Raw genomic sequence first — 22,593 nt, forward strand, 5'->3', positions numbered from 1 at the left:
ATCCACCTCTAACCAATGGCCGATTGTCTTCGCTGTCCATTGCCGCCTATTGAACTCGCTGTACCAGACCTTGTTGGCCTTCACAGCGGTCGTTGGACAGCTGAGTCTCCCACTGCTCTGCACTCGGATTTTTTTTATTTTCGGGACCGCGTCTATGTTTTGACAGGCGCACGTGATATGAAATAGCGTGGGTCATTCGTCACACCAGGGACATTTATACGCGTATATCGCAGGGTGGATTTTGTTTTGTATATGTAGGTTCAGGTAAGAGCCTGTCTGTAATTGTCTCCAAGTGGCAGCTTCCTCTCTGTTGAGAGGTTTCTGCAGGCGGGGAATATAGCATACTTCTGCCTCTGTAGTTTTCTAGTACGGCCGAATATTCCTTGCGTGATGGTGTGAGTTCCGCGGTTTCTTCGGATGCTGGGAAACAAATGTATCTTCGAGCTATCCTGTAAGCATCTTGGTTCCCTTTCAACCCCGTGTGTCCAGGTATCCACGCGATTTTGTACGTGCTCTTGTCCTTTTCTTCTATGTGGTTTTCAATGCTGTCACTCGCTACGAGAAGTATACGGAATGCGTGACCAGTCATGTAATTTCGGGAGACAGTTTAGAGTCCGTGAGTATTGTTAGCTACCGCCCGGTTCTATAGCTCTCCGCCACCGATAGAGCAATGGTTACTTTCTCGGCCTCTGCAGCCGCGCATTCTCGCATAGACGCCCTGGTCACTTCACGTAGAGACGAATCGACCACCGCGGCCACTGCGATTTTGGTGTCTCCTCCTCACCAGCAGGCGTGCGTATACAGGGTCGCGTCGTGAGGAGCGTATACTTTCACCATGAATTTCACCCTCGCTTCTCTTCGGCCTCGATGGAGGTTGGGTCTATGTTCTTCGGTGTTTCTGCTACCTTGAAGGACTTGCGAAGCTCGTCGCGTCCTCTTCATTTCTCGCATCTGGTCGAGGTATCCGAGTCTTTTCAAGAGCCCCCTTCCAGTCACTGTCTTCAACAGCCTGAGATCTTGCGACTACTAGGGGGGCAGCTTGAATAGCTTCAGAGCGAAATTTCTCAAGAACGCGGTAGCTACAGTTGGCTCGTAGAAAGATAAGCGCACTATTTTAACGCGACAAAGCAAAACGGTAATTGAGCTAACGCCGGAAGACGCTTGAAACTGATTTTCTGCTTGAATGTCAGCCTGAATCGTGCAGATAAATGGGTTTAATATATACCGCACTATAGAGCGGAGGTGGCAGCGATGGTTAAGAACAGCATTCAGGCGGAAAAAAAGTAATCAGTCTAGTTCTTGGGGCATTTAGCGGACCACGGCTCGTAACGCCAACAGGCGTGTTTTAAGTAAAATTTATTATGATGTACACGAGTTGCAATTATCCCCATTCAACGACTTATTTTGCGCAGCTTCATTTCTTAGAGCTGGCAGCATACTTACCTACAAACCACCCGTTTTTTCGCTTCCCGCCATGGACTCGTAAATGTATTTTATATCACCACCTAGGTAATTTAATCTTAACTAATACGAATACTGCTAGCAACCTTCGGGCCGCATTGGCATATTCGTATGGCCACGCTGTCCTTAATGCTTTCAAGACCCCATAAAAGAAATGAAGAGAGAGGCGTTCCGGAAAAAGACATCGTGTTTGCCTCGGGAAAGCCTGCGTAAGGAAGTTCATAGGCCAAAAGAAGAGAAAGAAGTAAAGATCAAAATAAAAGATGTTGCAGCTATGCCCTACGTGCACCCCTATATAACACATGTATGCCGTATGAATTACATAAAACGAAAAAGGTTGCTCGCGTTACGGGGTGGAACTTTTATTTTCAGGTTAAATCTAGCTGAGCGCTAATTCCTCTCTGGTTCGCAAATTCGCAAGCGGATCGAAGAAATAAATCGTTGAAAGCACACCTGTACGTTAAACATATATAATAAATTGTTTCGTGCCGATCGAGGGTGACCTGCCGCAATCCTTTTACATGCGGAGACGTGTCCATTGGCCTAGCAGGTCAGTGTTTAAACACGTGGCTCAAAATGATTAAGTTAACCTTGCCTGCAGACGCAAAATTCCACTTAGCGATGCACTGCTCGAGCTGTCCCTGCTGCCCTGTGTTCGAAGGAGCGAGTGATATTTCGCCACTGGGATCAATTGACCAGGGAGGCAACTGAGGCATACGAAATAAACAAGCAGTATAGAGTTTGGGTCATTAATTCATCTTTCACCTTCACGATGGTGAATTTGAGTAGCTGGACCAGCGAGCCACGAACCTTTCATTCTTTTCTAATCATATCCTTCTGCGTTCGACTCAATTTTCTGGGTTCGATTCGCTGTTCGATTTTAAAGACATAAATCTCTTATAATAATAACCAGTTAATAGGCCACCGCTCTAGCTGTCAGTTGTTTCTCCTTCATTTTTTTTTTGCGCTACCCATATTCATCTATGTACTGGGGGCGCCAATTCGACCTTTAGTTTCGCTTCCACTTTTCCACCAACGGTGGAAGTTCCAGATTGCAAAAGCGGCAAACGTTGGCAAACTTGTTTCCCAATATACTGAACATAAAGGGCCTAAGATACCTTCATGGAGCGATCACGGGTACCACCGAGATGTGCGGTTATGAACATAATCAGCTAAAAATTGTTAAAAAGATTTATCGGTCGCTGGCTTCTTCAGAAACCGCCCCCAAATTGGAATGCTATTCAGGTGTCGTACCAATCGAAGTAGTTCTTCAAAGCAGCATCTCGACATGGCTTAACAACCAGACATTGGAAGACAACCCTTTTATACAATTTATTTTTACGCTGCCTCTTTTTGTGGTGCATGAAAATCACAGAGGCAACTGCTCAAAGCATGACTTCATTAGATGCAGTACTTCACGCACTCTTCCAGCGTTTGGAACGTGTTGCAGTTGGGGCAACATGCGAATCCAACCTGGAACTTCTCGCACTTCTTGGTCACAGAATTATAACGGTACTTGTCGAAGGCGAAGGGAAAGATCTGGCATAATCCACCTGGTTTTTGTAGGGCGCAATCTGCACAGAAGAACCATTGTAACTGCACAGGCGTAATTATTTAACAAAAATGGCTACCTTTTTGCTTTTACAAACAGACAATTATGCTTGTCTTTTACATGGCCTCCTCAAGATGAGGGACAACCCTCAGCTGTAGAAAAATGTTCGCGTTCGGCGCAAGTTCAGCTCACACATTTAATTCATCCTGCAGAATTTCACCAGCATGAAAAGCTGGGAAAAACACCAGAAATTCAATAGTACTTTCTGAGTTTAACCTCTACGTTACGCAACATTAGAACCTTGAGCACCGGCCATGAATCTTTTCTTCGTCTTAGAAAGTTAGGGAACTCCTTAATCTGGTAGGCATGGCGCGGTATTCACTATTTTTTATATTTTAATGTTTTCCGCAATAATAAATTTTCTTGTCAATCCGTGTCACCCATACAGGGCTTTTGCTATATTCGAAATGTAGTCCGTTTTAAAGCCGCTACTTTGGCCTTCGCACAAAAATCAGTGCGCAGAAGCGTTGCCACTTACGCCTATCAGATGAATAATTCGAATATTTTCTTTATGCGAAAACAACACACAGAACAATGTTTCAAGTAATCAAAAGATAAAAAAGTGGAGGCCTCATATTTGCATATTGTTCCTCCTTGCGCTTTTTGTGACTCAGACGGAAAATCAAACACAATATCTATCCACTTGGTTGTCAATTGTTTCATTCAGCAGTTGATTTAATAATTTTAGGTCTTTAGATTTATATTTATGCTGTGTATTGAGGTTTCTGCAACAGCTCGCTCACTGTAAAATAATGTAGTGGAAGGATGAATATCGACTTTGCCTCTTCTCAACAAAATAGTACGGAAATGTGGCTATGCTTTTAATTTTAGACGGAGGTGAAATACGTGGCCTTAGAACTTCTGGACAACAGTAAATACAAAAAAAATTGATTTGTTGGGATGAGAACATTTGTGAAATGTCATGATTCTACCAAAAATAATTAAAACCTTGTGTACGTACCTTTTTTATAGACGCATTTTTCAGGCACTGAAAGAAAACATACATAAAAGATGTTACTTTCTCACTCTCTGTACAGTCAAATCATGCCCTGATCTCCATCCTGTTTTTGTTTATTTCTCTTTTTTTTCCCATTCTGTCTTAAACAACCTTTCATCTGTCAGGCATGCCTTAAAATTATGTGTTTCCGGCACTTAAGACGTTACAGTAAATGGTTTCGTCCACATTCTCTCCCCAGGCGATACCTTGTCTGATTATCTTGCTACATTTCGTCTTTCTTGTATGTTGCCGCCTGAATAATTATATAATCAGAAGGAAAACCGACAGTCAGATGCGGTTTTTTCAATTCCTGGGGTAAAGAAGCTAAAATCTTTCCCTTTGACTTCTTGCTACAATTTTTCAAGGAAAGGAGAACATGTACCTGAGAAAACGAAAAAGAGGCAGTTCATTGCCCGTTTTAGCAAGAAACACGCAAACTCAGCATTGCTAGGAATTCTCGTACTCTCAAGTTAGCTTCGTGGATAAAAGCGTTGTATATACTGCCTCCTTCAAATGTAGATAGCCCAAGGGATTTCCCTCTAAGATGTTTAGCGCGGTTTCATGGCACATATAGAAGTCCAAAGACTAGGAGGATTGAGGACACGCAGCCATTCCTCTTTCGATAGATTATGGTCGCTAGTAATGCATAACAAGGCACACTGTAAACCTCGCATAAATACCCCTTGGGCTGGATACTTTTCAATTGGGATGTGCTCCGCCAAACTAACAAGAAGCTTCGATATACATCGCAGAAAAAGCTTTGGGAATTGTTGGACGTCTGATAAATGCTTCTAATCGCACGCGCTTAACCGCCAGATTTACATTTTTGATGGAGATCGCACCGCTGTTATCGGCCGCATCTCTTCTTCATGCTAGCCTGCGCGCTAGTCACCATTGCAGCTTTCGCGACATGAGGTGAACCCTCAAGGAAAAGGTGATTCCCTCTCTTTGACGCAGTTGTACAGACGATGCGGGGTCGCTAAAGTGTTGAGGAGCCATCAGCTCACGCCAGGTTGACCAAGCCATCACAGGCCTGTGTCCTGTCCTTTCTTGTATGCATGCTGCCCGGTTTTGTCAACTGTACCACAATGTGTCACGTCTGGACTGAAGGAGATGGGAGCTCAGCACCGCGCCCACCGTGCACGAAGCAGTTTTTCAGCACACGACGTCGCTCTTAAGACGTGACTCAGGTTGCTTCAATATGGCCATCGCTGCTTAAGGAGCGTCTTAGGGCCGGTAACTTCAAATTGCAGTTTCTAACTCTATTGCGCACTATAGTGTCCCACTGCTTTTCAGGTACTCATATCAGCGTCGTTTTTGGCAGCTGAAACGTAAAGGCACTATTTTTTAGACCGGTTCATGACCATTAGACTTTGTTTACTTACTATGGCATGATTTATTGAATATCCTTATTTCAAAGTATCTTTTATACCAAGAAATTTGAGCCCATATCGGACATCGTGGGAATCGGCTGCGCTCTGGAAACCGATCTGAACGCCGTTTTTCAGCGCTTATGTTCTTCATTATGAAGCTGCGTATATTAGATGTACAAAAAGAGGTGTTTACTTCTCAGCTGGCGGCTTCTTTTCTAGGACCGCTTTCTTCCCTAAATCTCATTCTTGAAGAACAATTATTGGTGTAACATAAGAGGGGCGCTTTTTCATTATAAGTGAACCAAAAACGATACTAAATTGCATCTCATTCTCACTACGGACAGTGCACTTGTCATCTACAGCACAGCAATGATTACTGTTGCACTTTACAAGCTCCGTACCAAATAACTGATGCAGTGCAGCACTGGGCATCAGACTAGCGCGCTATGCAGAACTTGCTTTATGCGGCCAAAGCCCAACCATACGTTTTTTTAAGTAAAAATATATACTTTGCACTTTAGCTTAGTTTATACTCGTCTCTGTGTGAAATCTTCTAAATATAGCTGGAATTTTCCTTCGCTAAAGGGCTTGATGTGAATGTTCTCTGATTTTGGTCAGTAGCGTCAATACAATGCACAGCACACCGTGTGTCGAAAAGTAAAATGATTCCGTTAGCGAAAAATGAAGTCTTTCTCCCGCCACAACAGGATTCCAATTTTCCTCGTCCGCTTCTGGTTTCAGTTAGCAGGGCAGATTATAGATATATCTCTGATATCATTCATAGCTGAAATTGTTTGATCTACCCTTCCTACCAGCAGTGTTGCGAAGTCATAATGGTGACCACTACAGAGAGCTGTATACGACATTGAAAAAAAAAGTACAATTCTTTTTTGCTCTGTCTCTATTGATCGCTCACTTAGAGCTATGTTTGTAAAAAATAATGATTCTCCTGCGCGAAGAATACCATACATTGACGATCAACTTTATACGGAACCTAGAACAATGCTGTTAGTTCGAATGCATATTAAATGTACAAAGAACGCTTCACTTTTAGGACACCCATAGCGCGAGTGGAAATAGTAAAATCTTACGACAAATTGTGGAGTCTCCATATGAGACGGTAGCGAGAAGAACCGCCAACGTAAACAGAGCCACTGCTGCCTTCATGGTTCCCAAAGAAGTAGCTTAGCACTCAGATAGGTGCCTGCTCTTTTATACGATGATCGCGAAAACAAGACGCAGTAGCTATAAGGAAGAATTGGGAAAATTTTCCTCCACGTGGCACGCACCGCCCGTGAACTTGTCCTACGTGGTCTACTTTGTTTTCGGTGTTCGATAGCGTATTTCTCTCTTTTTTTGCCAACCGATAACCCAACCTTCTGTTAACCTAGTTAAATGAGGCCCCAAACTGCCACGTGCTCACAGTGCTCTCCCGCAAAGTTGGAAAATATTTTGACATAAAACGGTCGCGGCTTAAAAAAGGTTTGAATACTACGCATGCTCGGATGTTTTTCAGCATTCCTTTCTGTATAATCCATTTTGTTCTGCATGATCGCCACGTGGTTTTAGACGGGATTCAAGCAGAAAGATTATAGAAAGCTGGCCAGAAAAGCACTCAACAAACCATCTCGCGAATTGGAGGGGCCATCCTTGACCCATGCTCATTTCCACTGGCCACCGGTCATTGCTTAATCTTTGCCAGGAGAGTGGGGTACTGCGAGTGATGCAGGCTTTCGAGCGTTAGCTCGAATACTCGCATTATTAGAGAACTCGTCAGCATGAAACACAATGCCATTCAAGTGGGACCAGTCTATGTTACCACGGGTACAGAGATTGTGTACAAGCTAATAGGCGTAGAATATTTGGAGTGGTATTAAACGAATTAGTGTGCTATGCACCATACGATTATTAGTGGAACGAAAGTGTAGCATACCACAGGAATTTCTTCCTCATACCATGACTTTTTGAAACTTCAAACGTCCGTTACGGTTAAACTAATTGATGCAAGACATTCTAAGTTGTGTCAAACGATTCATCTTCTTGCGCCGTATACGTACGCATAGAAAAAGAAGGTATCCGGATATAACGAAACGTTTGTATCCGATATGGCAATGGTCAACGATGCAATGTTTGTTCGATATTGCCAGCTCTTGATACTCATACTCTGCCTAAGCGTTTCCTTTCTTTTTTTCTGTGTAACCGCGCTTCCACTGTGGACATATCAGTATGCTTCATCGCACCGTGCGGAAGAGAAATTTTCGCGATACAGTGAGGACCAAAGCTGCTCTTTTCTACATTTTAAACAGTCTTGGCCCTGGAGAAAGGGCAGCGACAGATTTCGAAGATGACTGGGGCGCGAAGTCGGACGGAAAGTTACATTTTTCAATCTGTGAAAAATCGATTGCTTAACTGGAATCACTTGCAATTGTTATTTGTTTTGCGGAGCAATTGATATATACAAAAAATCTCTTATTACTCCCGGCATGCTTCAGTGAAACCCCACGTATATTTCACCAAGTTGCAAGTCAGCAGATGTCTACTGAAGAATCTATGGAAAGTCGGCATCCACTATAAGCTCGAGCTCCGTCCATCAGAAGCTTGAAAAGTCTTGACTCACATACGGCGCGGCTACAAGGTACAGGTTTGAAACAGGCAATAAACATTTCCAAATTCTGTCATTTCCAGCATGGTTTAAAAATGCGGCTTGTTGGAGTAAATTAAGAAATGTGAAACTTGCAATATCGCGTATCTACAGCAGATACTTTTATAGTCAAACATGTTACAGTGTACATACGTATCAAGTGCAGTGCCGAAAATGAGTATGCATAATTTATTTCGGAAAATTGTGCACAATATGCGTGTACAATTACGGCATCCTATGTAGTCCCCATACCGGGGACGAAAAAAAAATTCAAAATATGTTTGAATTTCACTTTCTAAACATCCCCTGCACCGCTTTTGCTCATCTTCTCATGGCGATCATGTGAGTTTTAAAGCAACACTCAAGAAAATTCCTGAGGCGTTGTTAGAAGGCTCTTAAGCGCGTTTATTAACATCATATATGTCCTGGGTGCTCTCGAGTTTTCAAATTCGATGGTTATTAACATTACACACCCGCAATTACCATGGATCAGAACATTCAGATAACGTAGTAAAACAAACTGTTTGCTCTGAGCACACTCAATTTCAACTCCCTATTCGAACTAACGAGATATGTTGATGTGGTACTCGCTTACTTCGTCACGAGACCATGGAGAATCGTGTGGCGAGCCTCTACCCCGCTGATTGTCATTTTGACCTGTTGATAGCGCATCTCCAAGACAAGCGCATAGTAAGCTCTTAATAAAATTGAGGCTGCAAACGTGCAGTTAATAATTCCTCTTACCTCCTAAAAAAAACTTCTTTTCAGAATTCTGTCTCCGAAGTGGCGCCTCTAAAATGGTTCTTAAACTGGAGAAAACCCTGTAAGGATAGAACTTTTAAGCATAAATAGGCTGCAGTGTTCGCATGGCAAAGTGGCATGCACCAAAAGCTGCACAGAAAAATTGCACAAGAATTCTGCAGCTCCATTTAGTCGTCTTAGGTAAGCAGCCTATGTCAACGCGTAAATAAGTGCATTGGAACAAACCTGCAGACCCACCAAAGTTCGTTTGATTTACATGAAGTTCATTATAAGCAAAGCAGAAAAAGGAGTTGTTACTTATGTGTAGCAATACAGAAATGAGGCGGCAGCAAAGCCCTAATAAAAATACGGAAGCAGGAAAAAAAACAATCTGCATCCTTTTTCGTAATTAGCTTTTCGTATTTAGCTAGTAAACGCGTCTTTTTTCCTTAGGGTAGGCACAGTATTGACGGGAGAAGTCAACAGCACTAGTGTGCAGAACAGGTTAATTTCACTACGCTTTAGACAACCTGCGCAGCTGGGTAATTTGTTTTCGGCGCGGCGCTCATTATATCTGAATTTCGATGTATCTCCAGAAACAAAGTACAAAGAAGCTAATAAGCATTAGAAAACGAACGCTATAAAAACAAAACACGTTGGCAAATCTTTAAAGTATAATCGAGGAACATGTAAGTATGCTATAAAACTTGTGCATCTGTCCAATTTCTAACTAGTTTGAGGATACGCGCTGTTGTTGTGTGCACCAAATTTCCAAAAGCGAACCATAGTCTAAACAGGTTCGCAATAAGTCTTAAATACACAAATCAGGCTGCTTAAGCCAGAAAGAAAAGCCGCGTGAATCCCTGCATCTCCAAGGTGTAGAGCAGTACTGTGATGCATGGGATCAGAAATGAACCAAATGGCGCCTCCCTGACCCTCCCAGAAGAGTATAGCAGCTTTACAACTGATTAAGATGCGTTGTTTTAGAAACAAAGAAAAATTTAACGGACTCAAAAACGGTCTTTTTCTAATGTCTTACGCTGTTGAGCATTGTTTAACTATGGAACTACCCTACGTACTCATGCAATCACTGCTAGCAAGGATATTTAGTAATGAGACAACTTTGATTTGCCATACCGCCGCCGGAAATTTACTTGCCTAGTGCCGAAATAATTCGCATAGGAGACATGTTTCCTTGAGTAGATCATGCAGAGCACGCAGATCATGCAGAGCACGAAAAAAAAAAACATGATCGATGCATATAACTATCGTTCTGCGCACTAAACCTAAGGTATGCGAGCTCCTTTGCCGATAAATACATTTTCTGAGGTAGCCTGCGTGTATTTTTGGAGCCTTTTTGAAGAATGTCTAACCAACTCACGAACCAGTATTTGCTTAGCGCTCACAAATACTACGGCGCCGTTTGTTTTATTCTTTTCTCTGAATGCTTCCACACTGCAGTTTACGCACATGCTATTTAATCTATAGGTTTGCACACATTGCTTAGCACTTCCTGCAATACGTTCACAATGACCTAACCACAAAGGAGCGTTCCGCCTGCACAGAGGTTTCGCACTGAGAAAACTTTACGCTGCTCGCGCGCCATCTGTCGGGGCAGCGACGTGTATCAGATCTCGTGGATTTTCTGGTTGTCCCCGCATGCCAGCGCCATTGTGCCACGTCATGGAAAAACGATATGACGTGGTTTTCTCAACACAACGTTGTCGTGACGGGCAATTGTTATAGAGTCGGACCCGACTTTTCCGCTGAGCGGTAATCTTAAATCTCTCACTTTAAGTTCACAACCGTAACTAAAGCCAGTGCACTGTTCTTGGCTTCAAATTAGACAGTTTACCGAGCTAAAAAAAGCCCTGCACCCTTCAGAGCTAAGCACGCATGCTCGAAAACACGGCGCAGTAGATATCGCAACCAACTGCGCACTTTTTCCACCAAGTGCGACGTCGGACCATTCGCGTTATGGCACGTGCCTTGCTGTTTTTTTCCTGCTGTTCAATGCCGTCGTTTTTTTTTTCTTTTCCCAGTCAGGAGGCCAAAAACACGGCGAACTTAGGAAAACCACGCACTGAACTGAAACGTAGGCGACTGAGGATTTGCGTGTACTGCGCAAAATATTTTTATGCGAAGCATATTAACGTAGGTTTCGGGCCTTCGCACGACGCCCGGCGGTGGCCACCATTGACCTTGAAGTGAGATCACATGATGTGACGTCACGTGATGACGTCACACCGGCTGGAGATGGGGCCTCATATCGCGCCGTCGGACGTCGCCCGGCGGAGGCCTCCACGCTTCGGTTCGCGCCTTCGCGCGCGACGCGGCGGCGGCGCCACCATCGCTGCATCACATGATATGTGACGTCACGCCAGGGATGAAGCGGCGCGCGCCCGCCGTCGCGTCAGTCTGTGCCCGCAACCGCGCCAGCGTCTTTGCGCCGGGCGTGTATGCGGTCAAGATGCCTCCAAACGCTAAGGACGTTAATAATAAGAATGCAAAACGAAGGCTGCTTCGCATTCACTGGGTTTAACCTTTTTCACATCAAAGCTGCGGCCCCTCAAGAGTAATATTTAAAATATTCATCCGCTTTCATTTGTTCTAAACAATTTCATTCACGATAAAGCCAACATAGGAGTTGATAAGCATTAAGCACAACTTATATGGATTGACGGTCATAGAAAACATTAAAAAAGCGTGAATTCAAAGTTGCAGGATTTTCTTTCAATCATGCTAGTCACTACTCGTCATGTTTGGTTGCTCAAGATTTCACTGTAGAGTTCAGGAAGCAAGAGATGCCGCTTGGCTGTCGGTGTAGCTGTTTATTACTTTATTGTACTTGAGGAACAGAATTTGTCGTGACACAGGAATGACGAGAGCATCTATCATCGATACGTTTTTCCTTCCACATTCTCGTTTTCAAGCTACCGCAAGGCCGTACATTGGAGCTCGCTGACTTAAGCGAGAGTTACAAAGGCCATTGTCGCCTACCACTCCTTTACGCTCCAGCGCAGAAAATGATAATGCCTGCAACTGCGCAGCTATGACTGTAGAAGATTGGGGAGTCGCTGTGGCGCATCAAGCCGGAAAAAATGGTTGAGGCTTAATTTGGTTAACCCTGGTCAGATGCGAAGCATATTGATGGCTAGGCTTGGTAATACATGGCTTTCCTTGGTTGAATACTTGGTCATTTTAATACAACCACTAGAAGCCTTCGTCGTGGGGGAAGACAACGGCATGGCTACAGCGGAACGCCGACTAACCCCGAGACGCGCGTTGGGTGGGCGCCTGGATTGCCACGGAAGCCGCGTCCGCCTGCCCGGTGGAGCGAGCGTTTCACCTACACCGAGTGTGAACGCGCGTTCGAAATGCGCGGGAATGCCGCTCGAGGACATTCCGGTGTCTGTGCGATGGCATCGTTCTCCCTCTCCCAGCGCGTGACGGCGATCTGTCGTGACCTCATGTGTCATGTGGTATGTCACGTGGTGTGACGTCACGGTACCACGTGGTCTGCACGGCGTGCAACCACAGCGACGGTGCGAGGTGGACCCCCATCTTCTTCTGTCGTGACGTCATATGTCACGTGGTATGTCACGTGGTGTGACGTCACTGTATCACGTGGTGTGCACGGCGTGTAACCACGGCGAAGGGCTGTAGTGTACCTCCGTCTTCCTCTGTCGTGACGTCATGTGTCACGCGGTATGTCACGTGGTGTGACGTCACTGTACCACGTGGTGTGCACGGCGTGTAACCACGGCGAAGGACTGTAGTGTACCTCCGTCTTCCTCTGTCGTGACGTCATGTGTCACGTGGTATGTCACGTGGTGTGACGTCACAGTACCACGTGGTGTGCACGGCGCGTAACCACGTGGTGTGCACGGCGCGTAACCACGGCGAAGGGCTGTAGTGTACCTCCGTCTTCCTCTGTCGTGACGTCATGTGTCACGTGGTATGTCACGTGGTGTGACGTCACTGTACCACGTGGTGTGCACGGCGCGTAACCACGGCGAAGGGCTGTAGTGTACCTCTAGTAATATGCTTCGCATGAAATACGCACACACGCTGGTCGCTATGCTCGACAACAAGAAGATGCAGGTGAATTTGCAGGTGCATGAAACTTAAAACTTCCTAAAGCAACTGAACTGTCTTGTCCCACCACGGATGCTCCTCCAGCTGCGCAAGCCGCAAGTGCGACTAAGTGCGCGAGAACGTAGACCTGCTCTCAAAGCGAAAAGTAGTTGGGTTATTGTTTCCCTCATGCAGATACTCTCCTTTAAAAGATGTACAAAAATGTGTTCAGTTGTTTCAGCAGTGCCGATGGAAACTTCCAGTTAATTTTGAAGCGCCTATTCAATGCGAACATTTTTGTTCATATGATCAATTTAATAGTACCGAAATCTGCAAGTGCTCTGTTTAAACACGCTGTGTTTTTTGCTGACGTGGTTAATGAACAGCAATTTCCTTTGTTTTTATGAGGACTGGAGGGAGACCGGCCTACACCACTCACCATGTACAAATCAATACGCATTGCGCCTTTGTAATATAAAACACACCATAACGCCTCTACTGAAATATTTAGATGTCTATCCTAGCGGTCTTCAAAACAGCGGAAGAATGATCACATCAACTTCAGGAGGAGCTGGAGGAAGAACATAAGATAATGCAGGAATGAAAACGGGAAGAAGAAACCCTGCACTGGGTGGAAGGGGATGAGGGGAAAGTAAATGGCAAGGAGCAAAGGGAAAAGCTGGAAAATGAAGTCATTATGTGAAGTCACAGCTTATCCTGCAGGCCCAGCACTCTCAAGAACCGAGCAGAGCCTGGGTGGCCTTCACTGCGAAGATTCGCCTTGTCCACTGGAATAGAACCATTACTTTGCAATTTCCAATAATGTGACACAATGAAGATACGTATTAATATTGATTCCCGGAATAGAAATAACTGCATGCTACTATCGATCTTGCTTTTTATAATTGACTGAGCGTTTAGCTATTAAGTGACAAAAAGAAGGCTAAAGAATAGTCAGTTAATCAGTGCAAGGTAACGGCGGGGCATGATCCTGTTGAAGCAAGCATTTTCAGCGAGGACCTGAGAGTCAATAGCGCATATGCCTGACTTCGTACGTGATAATAAAAGGCATATCTAAGCTGATATATCGATATCGCATTGTGGTCCACTGAGTCAATTATTTGCAGCATTTTATATATTTTTTTAATCCTGTCACACTGCATTACACTTCTTAGTAGGCTTCCTTACTTTCCAGACATTTCAGTGGTCTTAAAATAAGGCTGAGGGCTGAAAAATAATTAACGAGAAGGTATTTTTATGCTGCCTTTTTATTGCATTTCGTTGTATTATTTCACAAAAGGAACCAAGCCCAAGTTATCTGTTCGGTTTCCCAAACTTTTCTGCATTATTATTTTCGTTTGAGCGACGTTGCCGATACCCCAAAATTATTTTGAATGCCATCCGGTGCTGCTCAGAATTTTCATTCCACCGCACTTTCTCCTGAGTCCACAAGAAGAAACTTAAGGCATTTCCATGCTCTGTTTTCCCAGAGCAGGCATGCTGGAAATTTAGCTTTACTCGGAAATGATTAGCAGTGATGATTCGGAAATGATTACTCGTAAATAATTCGCTGCGCTGGTGGCCTACTATATAAGCCTAGCCTCTTGAAGCTTTTGAAACCCGGCGATATTGGAACAAATATTATTGGTAGAAACGGGAGCAGCTTGTCGCAAACTAAATCTACAAGGCTGCTTGCCCTTTCAAGATTAGTTAGTGACCACGCGTTTTTTTACTGAAACTTAATTTGCTCAGGTGAGTAAGCTGTACGAAAACAACACACTCATTATCAGCGAGCTCTGAACGTATCTCGCACGAACGCCGTCCAAATACTAGTTCCGCAGGTAGCATCATCGCACATGATCGCATGTTCGATCGACTGGTTATGCAAACAGTCCCCTTACAGAGGAAATGGAGTTCAGTTACCACTCGAGCCGCCGCGGTGGCTGGGTAGTTATGGCACTCGGCTGCTCACCGTCAAGATCCGGGTTCGATACTGGCCGCGGTGGCCGAATATTTTTGGAGGCAAAATTCTGGAGGCCCATGCACTGTGCGATGTCAATGCAAGTTAAAGAACCACAGGCGGTCGACATTAACGGAGGCCTGCACCACGGCTTCCCTCGGAACCTCAGTCGCTTTGGTACGTTAAACCTCCATAAACCACCTGGTTACCACTCAGCGTACTGAAGCATGATTAGAACGCGTGCACCATAACTTTTTTGTAGGTATCTTTTAAGGGCGCGTTTGACGGAATACAGTAGACTGTTTTTGAGCTGTGACATACTTAAAAAGATCTTGTTTAGAATAAGTAGACACTTCCTTAATTTACTTTATCGAGGTCAGAAGCAATTGTTCTTCCTAGTCTGCGAACTGTGCACTGTCCCCCCTTAGTATTAGACATGGAGGAAAAAAAACTAGGAGAGAGTGCGCTCAGCCTCTGCAAGCCATCCTCCTGTGACGCCGCTGCCGAGGGCCCTTTTGCGAACTGACTCTTGGGAAATAGGCCCTCCTCCACAGTTACTAGACTGCCAACCAGCGGTGCTTTTTAGTGAACGTCCGTGCTCCGATGTAGCGCAGAAGCGCAGCGCCTGTGTTGCAGCTTTGGCGGAATGCGTACCGAGCTCGAGGTTGTCTGAAGGCTCCGCGTCTCAACACTTCTGTTGATTACACTACTGAGTTTTTGGGAGCACTGTAGAAAACTGGAGGTAAACTTTTCATCAAAAGGTGCGGCCGCTACCTCGTCACTGTTCAACTGTGTTCCATATAGAGAATAGAGCGCAATTCCTCTCTTCGTTATACACACATACGGAGCGTTTATTTCAGCGCATGCTATAAGCGCAGAACTCGAGAGTAGGCGAAGAAAACGAGCCTCTAAAAAAGGGTGCAGTGGCTTCCAGAGCGCTCACGGCGGACAGTAACGAGCGCTCCAGCGCGCTGCGCAAGATTCTATTTCTCGCGCAGGCGGACTTCGGCCCGCCCATGGGCCCGCCGTTCTCCGCTAACCTCGAGGCACAAGTCGCGCCGAATACGCTCGCGCACATACGCGGTTCCGACGTGAAATGCGGCAGGGAAGTATTTCTCTCTCTCGCTGTCGAGAGAGAGTGCCGGCGGCTTTACGTCTGCCCCTGTGCGGGGTCTCCCGGCCACTGCGCACAATCACTTACAAAAAGAAGTAAACTGTATGTACTACATAGCCGCGCGCACGTAGGGTCCTGTCTCGGACTAATCGCGCGCTCGGCACACTGCACTAGCGGCCGGGGTGGGGCGCCCGGCCGCGTATACCGTCCGAGGTAGCACCAACGGAGCTTCGTGTCACGCGTGCACTACCTGGCAAAGAGCAAGCGGGAAGTCAAGTCCGCCTGCTTGATGAACGCACAGAGGCTCACCATTGTTCTGTCACGGATGCGCGCACTGCCGCCCGCCCCCAGGAGCGCTTCGAGACCGTCCGGTGTGATACCCAGCGCCCTGTAGGCCGCCAGCATCTCGCGACGCGGCACTGCAGAAGCGGCACAGCGAAGGAGCATGTGCTCCAATGTCTCCACTGCACCGCAGTCAGCGCACGCGTCGCTTGGTGATGGTGGCCGCTGCGGCGAGCGAGCAGTTTGTGCTCACCACGGAGCCGTCAGTGAATACAAGGAGATGGTCGCGCAGTTGCTCGTAGAACGAGAGAGCGAAACCGAAACCGAAATCCGGCTAAGAGCTACCGCTGCCTTGTCGCGTGAGGGCCTTTTTCCCATGATGCTTTCCACTATATTTTTTATGACTAGGCTTCAAGATTGTGACGTCATGCTCCCTCCTAGTTTTTTTCTTCCTCCACGGTATTAGATATGTCTTAGAATGCCTAGCCAGAAACACTTTCCGGCAACGATAAAGCGACTGTTAAATCACGTAAAGTAGCATATTGAAAAAACTTAAACAAAGTCGGGTTACTCGCAGTTCATGACATTCCCAAATATAAATGAAGAATTGCTCTGGCTTCAATCGATACTACAAAGACGGATAAACGACTTTCCTATTGGAGAAGTGTTGCCTGATATAGCAGTATCGTGTTTTTTTTTTAGCAGTTCTAGAAAGAGCATCAGAAGTTCTACATGAGCAAGTCATATACGTAATTGTTTTTGCAGTATTATGAAGCCAAATAGATTTTTTCTCATATAACGTATACGTGTCGTCACCTTGCCGGACTTAGACAACGCAAGCAGGCGTGTATCGTGTGTCTACTTGAGAAGTTAGCTTTGCGCCACTTATACTGTATGTCGCATTCGTGCGTAACACATAAGTTTCCGACAATTCTGGCACTTGCAGTGTGCGTCTTCTAACTCGCATTTGTAGTACCTTAATCACAGCATTACCATGATGCATAACATTTTTTTTTTTAGAAACTGCGAACTTTGCAGAGAAACAACCTCCCTCATGTTTTTACGTGTCCTTATCGCAGTCCTGGAAGGCTACATCGGCATGCAATAGCGTATAAGAATTTCCATTTGCCACTGCGTCATGCAATATAGCATGCAAGGCTCCGTAAAGCGAGTATGCTGCATCCGTGCAATCAAATAAATTGTTGTTATTGCACCACGTGTGACCTCTCGACTCCCGACAAATGCACCGGTTCCTTTCAATGTCTTCATCCACACTAAGTTTTCTCTACAAGCGGCCAGACGAGGTATTGGTTGATGTGAAGGAAGGAAATCATTTGATGAGGGTTTAAGTTTAATGCCTTAAGTGGCCAATGTTTTTGCAATGCATTTAGAATCGGTCATTTATGTGCCGTGCACGCGCACTTTATGCGCAACAATATTTCACAGGCTACGTACGATAGCCCCAGGCAACAATACAAACCCATCCCTACAGCAAAGGATTTCACATTAAATCCTGAAGTATGATATTACACTTGCCTTTCAGAAATTTCTTTAAATTTTACTATGCAAATATACCGCAACCCTTGAAGAGCATATATTTAAATCTTGCTTTGTTCGCCTTTCCTGCCGGCAATTTTCGAGCTCAGATATTTCCTAAATGCGCATTATTCTCCAACAATTTGATTGAGAGGAAGAATTATGAGAATGGGATCGAGTGGCTTCTGCGCCCTTTCAAAGTCGACGTTAGGAAACACGAGCAATGCAGCGTGTGGAGGCTGCTGATATCTGCACTTATTTCGAACAGAAGTACTGAGGTAAATGCTTAGGTGGTACGACATGGAGCATGTGGGCAGCATGTCTGAACTCCTACTGCAGCTTTGCTGGTCCTGCTGTATTTTTTCGCTGCACCCTGCAATGATGACTAATGACGCGAGGACGTAAAAGGGAAAAATGAGTAGCAGGGACTTAAGGTAATGAAACCGTGTCTATACCAAGCCAAAATCTGTCAAACTATCGCGAATACCTCAAGTAGCAAAACAGCGTTTTGCAGGCGTCGAGGACCATCGATTGCGCACAGCTGCACACGGGAAAGCGCTCGCGTTGTGCAGCTCTCTTTTCCAAAGAAGTTGATGACTCCACTCATGGACCTACTCGTATATGTAAAGTGGAGATTGTCGCAGGCGCCTATGTCGTCGTCTATTAATGAGCCGTTGTCGGTTCTGCCCTGGAAAGCAGCTGTGTTGTTCACTGGGTTCGCATCGTTAATCATCAAAGACACAATGCGCCACAGGTTCTAAACGAAGCTCAGACACTGAGCCTCCGCCATTTCAACAACCGTGCTGCACACCTGCTCACTGCAGAGCGGCCACGCAGCGTTGCGTTCTGTGCAGCAGCGAGGTGCGGCTTGACTCGAGTAGTTGTTGTGGTGAAACGCAGGTATTGCAGTCGGTGAAAACGGAGGCATCAGTGGACTAGCCTATCAAAGAACCGTGCCGGTGGTTTTAGGAATGCTCCCGTGGTCGCTGGCTTCGCATCGTTAATGGGGCCCATCCATGTGAGCGAATGTGTTGTACCGACGTGGACAGAAAAGCAGACATGTAAAGTAGTTCTCTCTCTTGCGCAGGGGTGGATGTCCGCGACGACGAGGCCATCTAGGTGAAGCAGAGGTAGTCTCCGTCGCTGGAAACGCAGGCGTCTGTTCTGGCTAGCCTGACTCGTTGGCAATGAAGTCCAGGTAAGTGGCTGGTTTATTCGCTGGCTTCGTCTCTGCAACAACATAAGACATGGCTGGCCACGAACTCAACGAACCAAGGGTACGTGGCCTCGGTGATCTGAAGACATCCCCAGCACAGACGCCTAACCAGTGCGGTACAATCTCTCGTTTGATGCCTCATACACATGGACATTTCAATTACTGTTATTTTGTCATTTTCTGCATACTATTCAGGATTCATAACTTATAGCGCAGCTCTGCATCTAATTTAAAATTCTGCCATAACTTTAAGTATCTCCTTCGTTTATCCGTTTTGCTGAGATCAAAGTATTACACAGCTGCATCTTGAGCCATACTGGTGCTTGCTATTCATTTAGGTTACATGAAAATGCAGTTCAGTAGATGTGCTCTATTTTTCTTAATTACTTCAGTCTCATCGTTGCGATCTCAACGGTATATCTGTCTAAAGAAGATGTATAACGTTACGCTTGCAATGCTTCTCTGTCTAACGAAAATAGTTCATCGCATCGTAGGTTTAGTGAGTTTTATTTACGAATAGTTTAAGGCTAACGTTCGCTTCTTCTGCTTTATTTCGTCAGTCATTCACTGTGAACCACCACCCTGTATATTAAGCAAAGCGATCTCCTAAGAATACTGAAGATTACTAAGGTGCTCTTCTACACCACCGACCACATTTTACTTTTCTATAAAAATCTTCTGAAAACTTTTCTACACCTTGTGGTTGGCCCATGATGGCCTTAGCTGCCTTTGTGCCATTAAAGCCAACACAAACACAAACACATAAGGTGCTCTTCCTTAACATTACTACCCAAAACTTCCCAATAAAATGCTCTGAATGCATCCTGTTAACTCTCAGTGAATGTGAGATCGAATCTGCCTCCTTGACATGCATATCATTTTGTATGTTATGAGTTTTTCTGTGAAGGGCTCTCTGTGCGGCGCAACCCGAATAGCTCCTTCCGAGTTCATTTGCATACCATTTTCTTGACTATAGTAGATCGACCCTTCCATTTCTGCACATATTTCGACGGAATCAGTTTGTTTTTGATAATTTGTCATAAGCACATACATGAATTAAATCTGTGCACAATTTATATCTCATGAAATATGGCATCAATGTACTATCTTGCACTTTTCTCCTATGGCTCGCCTCATGTTTCGTTGTGTGAAGTCTATGGTTCACAAGATTGGAGTGGCGATTATCATAAAAAATAACGTCTTATCAGCAGATAATAGGCTTCCCTCAGGAATTTTCAACTCTATGACATTCCCTCTTTTATGAACTCAGGTATTCTTAGTGTACTTCCTAGCTTCCGGCAATCAAGACTTCGTAAACCATTCTGTATCCTTACTGTATCTAGCGAAGCTACATCCGCTGCAGATAAAACGCCTGTCCTGTATACATCTAGTTCACTCATCCTTCTGCTTGCGGCACCAGGTTCATAACTTCTTGCGCCTATCTGACTCTGCCGCCCCCTACTGCGCCTGCATACATTTGGACTGTGATACCCTTAAGGACAATCATAATTTCACCTTCGCACTACGTGTGCTGTCCTTGCCCACTTCTTGATTTCGATTGGGATATAATATCATCGCGCTTCTGCCTCGACCAACTCTGCTCTCTTCCCGTCTTTAACCAAACATTTTCCTTCGCATGGCTGGCTGCAATATGCTCACTTAAGGTCTAACATTTTTCGCTAATCTCCACGTTCTTGTAACATAGCTACATGTCGATAAGATGCTGGTGTGTTATGTATCTTTCACGTGAGGCGCGCCGGTCACTTGATATTTTTCCCTTGAGCGTTCAAGCGAAATGCACTCCGTCCCAGTCTCATTCTTGAGGTTTTTCCACTTTCGGGGCTAGTAGCAGCGGTCACTACACTAGCTAATTAGGAGCACTTTCTGGCGATTTAAAACTCGTCGCTGCTCTCATAAAGTGTTTACCTCTATCGGGACACCTAAGAATTACTTTGGCTTTTCGCGTAATATTTTTAAACCCATCGTTTAGAATTGCTCGTGTTGGGACTAAGCAATGCTGTGCAATTCGAATCGTGTGTTTCTACCACAGCGGTGGTATCAGTAATTTGTACGTTACAATGGTGTCCTCCACGCACTTTTGTCCTGCATTCATGGTATTCAAGTATTCAGTATACCAGCTTTAGTGATCGGAATTTTACAGTTTGTTTTTGCAATGCTATGGTCGCTTTTAGACCTCTATATATCGTTTCCTCTCCCCTACGGATGCCTCTTCTCCGTAATGAAAAATGCTACATGTTTAAGCAAGGCCTGCATGGCTGCTCATGTTTTAGATGGAGCCAAATGCTGTACCTGGAACTACGAACGTAGTTCTTCTCTACCTAGAACGATAAAGAAGCAAGGGATTTTCAGTCGTTTCCAGGAGTCAATGCTCGCAGATTACACGATTGCTTCGCCTGTCCCTGTCTCGGCAGCTGTACGGTGTCATAAATAGCCTTCGAATGGCACCTCATTTCTTGCCATGCCCCATAAAAGATTGGTGGTTTGGAATTCTATTTGCTCAGTCTAGCTTTACGAGCTTTCTGTTCTCGCACCCGCTCACACGTGTGACTCTAAGAAGTGGCTCAAGACATAGTTGTTTCAGACGGATCTTAATAAGGAAAAGAGGCTCGAGGGTACATATTTCGAAATAAGTATTAATATTTGCTGAAATTTCATGCTCATCATTATGTGAGGGAATTTTTAACCGGTGCTTAAAAATCTGTTCACTATTGAGTGCTCCGCAGTTTTGTTGAGCTTTGCTACTTTGATTGTCAACTGTCCGTGGCATTCTGGTTTCCAAAACTGCTAGTAAACTCAGAGACAGCGCCTACATGCGGTTCCTCATAACTACAGAGTCATGTCTAAACAGATGCTATTTTAAAAAATAAATCGGGGACAAGAGAAAATATAACTGCGACTTCGGCTTTGCCGTTTCATTTCATGGAGCTCGCAAAGTGGGATAAAATGCTGCATTGCAGTAATATCCTTTTCAGAAGCCCACATGCGGTGACAACACTTGCTTTAGCATGGAAGCCGAAACAAAGGTACGTATATATGATATCCCAATTTCCCTTTGTTGTTACACCTAGCGTGAGGGATAAATGGCATCCAAACAGTATTTATGTATTGTCAAGAAGAACTTAGGAACGCTATATCTGTTAGCACCGACGACAAGTTCTACGCCAGCAAAGATGCTAAGGTCTCATTGCATTGAAACAGGACCGCTTATTAGAAACAATACAATTCAAAATACCATGTTCAAAGTTTCTTAAATGTGACCGAAGGTTGCCAAAGTAGGCTTTGCAAGCGCATTGTAAGGCTTCATGACTTGGGATTAAGTCAGCCCAGGCAGCAGCAGAAAACTTGCAAGCATGAATCGAAAATTAGCCTCGCAGTGCAATTATGACCATACAATTGACACTTCATAGGCAATAACATGGGAAGCGGTTGAAAATAACATCTGGATAACTGCGAATTGCGCCTTACGCACCTTAACCGCAATTTTCTCTCAGCCCGTACGCAGTAGCAATACCTTTCGATACATTACAACCCTAATCCTTCTGTCAGGGATGAAGTGGTTGTG

The 22,593-nt window shown here is 44.9% G+C and overlaps 2 protein-coding genes across 4 annotated transcripts in view; one reads left to right on the plus strand and one right to left on the minus strand.

Annotated features, from left to right (window-relative positions):
• Positions 1 to 22,069, plus strand: part of LOC149324845 (uncharacterized) — a 114,117-nt gene extending 92,048 nt beyond the window's left edge. Inside the window, exons 2-3 of one of the 2 annotated variants that reach the window (XR_016286651.1) lie at positions 18,882 to 18,992; positions 22,004 to 22,069. Coding sequence is in view for 1 of the 2 variants with exons in the window: in XM_089565212.1 (XP_089421338.1) it covers positions 18,882 to 18,917 (36 nt within the window). In the remaining variant the exon portion in view is untranslated. Of the gene's footprint in view, positions 1 to 18,881; positions 19,023 to 22,003 lie in introns of those variants that run through there. The other variant, XM_089565212.1, reaches the window with a different exon arrangement.
• On the minus strand, positions 2,863 to 6,610 carry LOC149324847 (kappaPI-actitoxin-Avd3b-like). 2 transcript variants are annotated; one of them, XM_089565230.1, is made up of 3 exons: positions 6,538 to 6,610; positions 4,035 to 4,061; positions 2,863 to 3,035 (listed from the first exon to the last, which is right to left on the minus strand). In XM_089565230.1, the coding sequence occupies exons 1-3, from the start codon at positions 6,608 to 6,610 to the stop codon at positions 2,863 to 2,865; spliced, it is 273 nt and encodes a 90-aa protein (XP_089421356.1). The 2 variants fall into 2 exon arrangements, 1 of the variants encoding a protein (XP_089421356.1); XR_016286658.1 differs by having other exon boundaries at positions 2,961 to 3,035; positions 6,535 to 6,593.
• Positions 22,070 to 22,593: the final 524 nt, after the last annotated feature.

This window comes from Amblyomma mixtum, unplaced genomic scaffold (assembly GCF_055824585.1).
Source record: "Amblyomma mixtum isolate Tamu unplaced genomic scaffold, ASM5582458v1 scaffold_13, whole genome shotgun sequence".
NCBI classification, from domain to species: domain Eukaryota; kingdom Metazoa; phylum Arthropoda; class Arachnida; order Ixodida; family Ixodidae; genus Amblyomma; species Amblyomma mixtum.